The sequence below is a fragment of the Melitaea cinxia genome, chromosome 7 (genome assembly GCF_905220565.1).
Source record: "Melitaea cinxia chromosome 7, ilMelCinx1.1, whole genome shotgun sequence".
Taxonomy (NCBI): Eukaryota; Metazoa; Arthropoda; class Insecta; order Lepidoptera; family Nymphalidae; genus Melitaea; species Melitaea cinxia.
Window position 1 is genome coordinate 14421419 of NC_059400.1, and position 7798 is coordinate 14429216.

Sequence of the window (7798 nt, forward strand, 5' to 3'; positions counted from 1 at the left end):
AGTTATATGGGTTTCTTTAATTGAGCCTATTTGTAATTTCGAACTTATGACAAATGATAAGACAGCTCAATTTTATTTTTTACGCTAACATAGAATCGTGTTTTGCGTTATCTATAATATTAGTTGAGATTAGTAGTGCCAATTTCTTTTAAAATTTGCTTAGTAATCATATTTATTATTTTCTAGTTACTAACGGCGACGCTCACGATATGAATGTAAGGCAGAAACCGAAAACAAAGCAAGTCAGAATTGTATCTTTCAATCAAACGAGTAAGTTATATGAAAAATATTTTTAAATTCAATGGTTAAAAATCTAAGGTAAATAATTTCACTAAAAAGGGAAAAGAACGATAGAAAACAACACGTGGTTCAATAAGTCCCGAGACTAAGTACTAAAAAAGGGTCTTTTTTATAAAATTAATTTTTATTGAAATGGTATATCCAGGTTTCATCCATTGTTACATACCGACGTAAAAAATCCTTTTTATTATGATTCATCAGCGCCAAACATCGCTCTGAATCATTGATACGTTGTTCCTTTTGATTAGTTGTAAGCAAACGCGGCACCCACTTAGAAAAAAGCTTTTCATGGCCAAATTTTTATGTAAAATAGTGAAAACACTACCTGCTGAAATCTTCACTATCTCGGCTATCTCTCGCACTTTTACCTTCTGATCTTCCAATACGATTTTGAGGACTTGGTTAGTATTTTGTTGAGTCACTGCTTCATTTGGACGACCTGAGCGTTCCCCATCATTGGTGTCCATGCGACCGCGTTTGAAGCCAAACCACCGACAAATTGGCATACCACCGACAAATGGTTGCTTTAGAGGGAGCTGATCCTGCATAACATTTTATAAGCCATTGCTGTGCTTCAACGGTATTTTTTCCATTGTATCGAAATTACAACCGTAGCGTCACTTATATGTTTCAAAATCAATAATTTTATTGTTCCATTTTTAAAAATTTGACACATATTCTTGTATTGATAGCCAGTAATTTTTAAAAATCAAAAGAGGTTTTAATATATGCGCCATTTTCAGGTTAGTCTCGGGACTTATTGAACGATCTAGTAGACTGTGAAAAATCATCTAACAGGGTAGAGAAACCCTTTTCCGGAGTCCAGTTAATAAAAATGCCTTCTGCCTATTCAATCTAGAACCGTAATCTGAGTTAATAAGCGTATTAGACTAATTATAAGATAAACTGTACCATAATTATTGTAGACAGTAAATGTCTCAATGTTTAGCATAAAACGAATAAATGACGAAGGCGCTTTTTTATACACAGAGCTAATATTTCGTGGTTTTACATGATAAGCAAGTTTCATTCCACATTCTTTAGGTGGTGAAGGAACCACCAGGAGAATTTGTTTATATCCAAGACTAAATTCATCACCAATATCCCATATTTGAATCTGCAAGTTTTTCAATTGGACTATCACAGCCTCTAAAAATCACATTGCTGGGCCTGATTCTTAAAAAGACTTGGAAACTCCAAAATATGTTCATTTATAACATTAAGTAATATTCTGTTGGTAATTTGGTTATAGCGACGTCATCAATCTCATTTGACGGTAGTCAAAGTTCGCCATCATCTATAGCGTTGGCAATAGCAGAGGCTCTATGTTCGATTGACGAAGATCACAAACATACATCCGAAATAGAGAATCTAGTGGTACAATCTAAGAAGACATATTCTGTCAGTAACAAATTCGGTCTTGAAGATTTTCCGGATTTCGCAGAGTTTTTTGAAGAGGTTTGTTAGTAAATTTTTCATAATTACCTACTAGCTGATTAGTTTTTTTTTTCTAATATTATTTATGTTTTCATTACATTGGCGTTAGTGTGTTGTCTTGGTCATGTATGCGAGAAAAGCAACGCCAATATTTATTATTTCAAAGATTGTTTTGTAAATTATGTATATTATGTATGTATATATATATGTAAATTATGTATGTAATTTGGCCTCAACTCGGAATAATGAAGTACAGTAAAATTTTACCATGCATTTTTTTTAACCTAACAGTATTATTTAGAATCCTCTATTCTCGGGACTTATTAGCGACACAATCGAATTATTCAATTATAAAACAATAACCATTAAAATCAGTACACCCAGTAAAAGGTTATGAGGTACCTTACATAAAAATACAATCGAATTGAGAAGTTTGTCATTTTTTATGTCGCTTGAAAAGCAAAAATCATGACGAATGATTAAAACATTTTATATTGAAATTTCATACTGTTACAATTTGCACAGGGAAATGTCCCAGCTTCGAATTCTGAACGTGAGAGCGATGCCGCGGCTTTAACTAGTCAAATACTCATGACGTCAGCAGGAAGAGATAGTTTGCGGGTAAGTTTATAGCTAAAAATTTAAATTAAACCTAATCTACATAAATGAAAATGCTTTACCAAACAGTTTGTTCACGTATAACTTCTGAACGAAGCCCCAAATTAGTCAATTCTTAGATATAATAAAGTTCAGAAGAGATGCTTCATCACATTACACACATCATCACATTAATAGTTTCATATCAAGAACTTAATAATAATACTAAAAACATTACTATAAATTGATTAACAGCCATTGAGAGAAAAAAAAATAATCAATAAAGAAATTCAAAAATCATTTTTGTGAACATTATTGTCATAACAATGTTTACCTATATAATAGATTACTAAACAAGCATGTATTTATTTTATAGTTAGGTATTACCGTTATGTGTTATTTTCCACTTCTGAATACTAAATATATATTTAATATATTTATTGCATATTTAATATCGTTATAAAAACAAAAAGCTGTCAGTGTCGGATCGTCCTAGCAATTTTATACAGTTTTAGAACTGCTGGTCTGAAGTTAAACTATTGTAAAAAAAATGCACCCGTATGGTAACAAATATTTTATGTAATAAAAATAGCAAGGGCAATTAAGAGACCGTAGATGTAGTTTATACAATAAAACAATCACCTAATAACATAATCAATCCCCCTGCTAGTTTATAATAACCTTAAATCTTTATTGGGCTTTGGTATTCAATTGATACATTTACACACTTTTGGTGTCAGTAAATTTAATTATTATACGTTTAAAGTATGAAATAACCTAATCAACGTCATCTCTGACGTAGTTTTACAATATTATTGCTCCAGGTAATATACGACCACCTGCAATTGCATTCAGAGAGGATTTACAAGGAGTTGGGACTACAAGATCAATCCGAGTCAGACATATCGTCAAACAAGGCGCCACTGTTGTACATTATGTTTCATATTGGAAAGCGACCGTTCGATCAGGTATATTTTGGAAACAAGTTGTTTAAATCTACTACCAGGTGTCCATTGCGGGTAGTTTTTCTGAATGTATGGGTAGGGTATTAATATAACTGGAATTTAATTTTAGTAAAACGATTTGTTTGATGTACAAGGTTACTGGAGCCTTAAAAAACTAAACTAACTTCCGTGGTATGAAAAAAAAACGAGTTTGCTTTAGATCACGCGACTGAAGTAACTCTGCTTTAGTTGCCATAGTAATATACGAAACATAACTTTCTCTATTTCTATCTTCACTAGCTTATATCCCTCTCTTAACTTCCGTTGGCCTCATCTGATCACACTTTTCGTAACGCTCTCGTCACGCGTTCACCAGCTTACCCCCCAAGTCAAGCGTCCGTAAAAAAGTTTTACTTAAAAAAATATGAGCCTCCTTACTTATGAGCCTTCTCCTTTGCCCTAAGGTTGCCTGGAAGAGATTGCTCTTAAGCAATAAGGCCGCCTTTTGTACATTTTTTTTCTACAAATTATTTCTAATGTTGCTTGCTTATTTTATTTGTTTGGTGTACAATAAAGTGTAAAAAAAAATAAAAAAAAATATGAGGAGTGAAATATTGTGAATAAATAACACGAACTGTACTGATAGCGACGCTTTACCGTCCAATATCTCTTGCGAGAAAGAGATAAATATATTTTTAAATATCACGGTAATTGTTCTTAAGAGTAAACTCCAGTCACGTGTCGGAGCTGACACACACACACACACACATTTTTATAAACTATAAACATCAACAATTTTTTTAAATATACAACTAGGTCGGCAACCACACGTACGCTACGGCTCACCTGATGGTAAGCGATTACCGTAGCTTATAGACACCTGCAACACCAGAAGCATCGCAAGCGCGTTGCCGGCCCAATCCCCCCCCCCCCCAGGAGCTCTGGTCGCCTTACTCACCAACATTAACACAACACTGCTTGAAAACAGTATTATTTAGCTGTGGTCTTCTGTAAGATCGAAGTACTATCCCAGTCTGGCTGCTCCATGTTTTGAGCGGGAAATTTCTTTCTATGCCCTCATCATTGCAGCCTATACAGTCCACTGCTGGACATAGGCCTCCACAAGTTTACGCCAAAAATAACGTGAACTCATGTGTTTTGCCCATAGTCACCCGCTGGGCAGGCGGGTTGGTGACCGCAGTACTGGCTTTGTCGCACCGAAGACGCTGCTGCCCGTCTTCGGCCTGTGTATTTCAAAGCCAGCAGTTGGATGGTTATCCCGCCATCGGTCGGCTTTTTAAGCTCCAAGGTGGTAGTGGAACTGTGTTATCCCTTAGTCGCCTCTTACGACACCCACGGGATGAGAGGGGGTGGCTAAATTCTTTAGTGACGTAGCCACACAGCACCTCTTCCTCTTCTATGCCCTACCTCAGTTAAATTATTTTATTATGTGTTTTAACGTCATAAGAGTAAAACAACAACGATAAGTCAATCACCAATAGTAATTTTTATTTAAAACTGTTGAAAGATTTGGATACATTTTAATGTTTTTATTTTTTAATAGTACTTTCGCGGCAACTGGACAATCCATTGGAGTAAATTAGTAAGTCTAGCTAAGGCATGGTCAGGAATAGAGGGCGCTAAAGTGCATGTAAATCGACGGAATGATATTCGTAACGTAAAAACAAGCAAGGACAAGCAACTCCTGGAGTTATACAATGTATTCAAGTCCCCACCGGAAGGATTATTGTAAAAAAAGAAGAAATCATTTTAATTATTTCGGCTTATTGCAATAAAGTTATATAATACGTTATATTACAAAAATTGTTTTTGTCGCATTGTTTTATAATGTTATTACTAAATAAATTGTTCTAGCTTTTACAATAGTTTTACTTACGTTTTCAAGTTTAATAAATTCAGTAATAATTTCCGTTTTAAGATTTATTAAATATTAACAAAAAAAAAACGACTTTAATTTATTGGCAAGTGATAAAATGATAATTTCATCAGCGTTGGAAGTCAAAAAAATTAAATAAATAAAATATTTAAATATTTACAAGTCAAAAAAATTGTCGATAAAATATTTAAAATGGGACTCCATGACATTTATACAATAAACATTAATATGTACGTTAAATACTTCATATAAACAAATATAAACATTTTACTTTATTTATGATATTTATGTTTAATCATGTCACCTGCGAACCCGTAGTGAACCAGAGTGCTGGATTGAGCTATGACCCTCCTCCTACATGGAGACAAAGATCTTTGGTTAGCTGTGGGATGTTGCAGTCTGAATCAGAACTAAATCAGCCTGTATACGTCCCACTATAGAAGCCTATTGTCCCCATGCTTAAAAATATTTGTAATAAGTTACAAAATATCATCAACGGTATTTGCAAAAAACAAACTGAATTGTTTTCAAGTCAAAAACCAATCTCAAAAGGACAAAACTGACCTATACAGAGAAACAGCACTTTTAGGTGATTGATTATTATTTTATTCAGTAAAACATGCCTTTTGGAGTATAATTTCCATAATTTTACATTACGCCTGTAAAATATTAATTTACTTAGATATTTTAAAGGACTATAGCACGAGGATGCAAGCAATGCTATCAATATCCAAAGTTTCATACAAGATCAATACAAGGTCGCTGTGCTTCCGAGTCCAATAATCCCTAACAATAACACCAGAATCGGGATTGTTCTATATAAAACAGACAGGTGGAAACTGTTAGTTCCTCTGGGAATACAACATTCGCTTTCTTAACGCCTGAACGGTTGACATATTTCAATCCTGTTAAAATTTTCTTCGTTAAAATAAATTTTATTCAAAACCATTGTACAAAACTTCTCAGAAGTATAAAACTAAAACACGTACTTATTTAACTTTTTAAATTTGTTTATTGTTTGAACAAGTCCGAACAAGTTCAACCTCACAATGCAACGGAAACAAAAACAAGTACTGTAAACAAGACGTAAACATTTTCTAAAACATTTACAGTCCACTTTGAGATTCAAAAGCTGCGACATAAATACGAAATAATATCCTAGGGGAACTCTTTATAAGATATTATAGAAAGGAAGCGAAACTTTTCTTCGACTTGGTCGTGGTGTCAAAAGTTTTATAATGGAATTTGTGAAAGTTTTCCCTTACAGATATTGACATTTAGATATAGAGTTTAAACTATAAAGATTTTCCTTTATAACTTAGTTCGCGGTTCGTAATTCATATTGCTCTGGCGTCAAAAGTTACAAAATGTTTGCACGATGTCGTCAGAATCAGTTTAGCACTATATCTCTTGCCTTAAAATTGTATATTTAATTATTTATTATATATTTATTTATTTTATTAAAATACATGTAGGAATATAAAATATAATTACTAATAATAAGATGCCACATAAACTCATTCCAGTTTTCGCGGACATCAGTATTGTCGACATTATCAGTAGGTAACTAGGTACATAATATATTCGATTTAATGTTGAAGTACATCATTTTATTATTTAATATTAGGTAAGTAGGAGGTAAACAAGTTAACCTGTCCCACCTGACAGGTGAAAATCATCATTTTACAGGTAAGTAAAACAAGGTTTAAAAATTCTTGTTCGTGAACTACCTACGTGGGCTAGGTTCAACTTGAGTGTAATAGAAGATCTATCGTAGAGTAAAAAATTCTGCCTCAGTATATATGTTAGTATTTTTTCCTCAATAATTAATTATAAGGAATTAACGAATAAAACTGGTAAGTTTTACCTTTTCTCACGTTAAAATGATACATGTAAGTACAGTTAAATTACTTTACATCTATAACTTGTCTTTGTGTAAACTCGAGAATAATGATCCAAGCACAATGTTCTTTAAACAAAAGATAGAGATATACTATACATATATATAAAACTTTAGATATACTTGTTTTTTGTTACTCGCCTATTCAAATAATTTACGCGAATTATTTAGTTAATGAGAGTTTTAGGTTTAAAGTGAAATAATTTAGAAACATTATTAGTATTCACGATAAATGTCGATATTCAATAATAATATAATCGATATTCGATCATAATCGATAATCGGTTTATATTATGATAATATCGATGTTCAAGAATTTTTTAACACAGTTTATACAACAAAAGTTATTTATGGTAACTTATAACTAACAAGAACAAGACGGACCCAAAAAAAATAACGTTATTATCTGATAATGTCCATGATATAAAGACAAAAAGTTAATGTTATATGTTATTATTAATAGGAACAACTATTTCCTTCAAAACCTGGTAGTCATCTAAATTGTACGATTTTCGTCATATCAATCGATTCTGCACTTGACAGGCGACACTGCACCGACTCTCTGCTTCAGCACGCGACAAACCAATCTTGTTTGATGTATCGCACAATTTCGCTGAGTTTCCACCGATAAATATACTAGTATATTTACAAACGACAAAAGCTATTTGTACCCAACTCCTAGCTTATTTGCTGTATAAACAAATGTATCAAATATAAATGTAA

The 7798-nt window shown here is 32.8% G+C and overlaps 1 protein-coding gene across 1 annotated transcript in view; it reads left to right on the forward strand.

Moving 5' to 3' along the window:
• The window catches only part of LOC123654891, a 29749-nt gene extending 24540 nt beyond the window's left edge, over window positions 1-5209 (forward strand). Inside the window, exons 13-17 of the mRNA XM_045590749.1 lie at window positions 187-270; window positions 1553-1758; window positions 2263-2358; window positions 3159-3302; window positions 4843-5209. Of these exons, the coding sequence (XP_045446705.1) occupies window positions 187-270; window positions 1553-1758; window positions 2263-2358; window positions 3159-3302; window positions 4843-5031 (719 nt within the window). The 3' untranslated portion in view covers window positions 5032-5209. The remainder of the gene's footprint in view (window positions 1-186; window positions 271-1552; window positions 1759-2262; window positions 2359-3158; window positions 3303-4842) is intronic.
• The last annotated feature ends 2589 nt before the right edge of the window (window positions 5210-7798 follow it).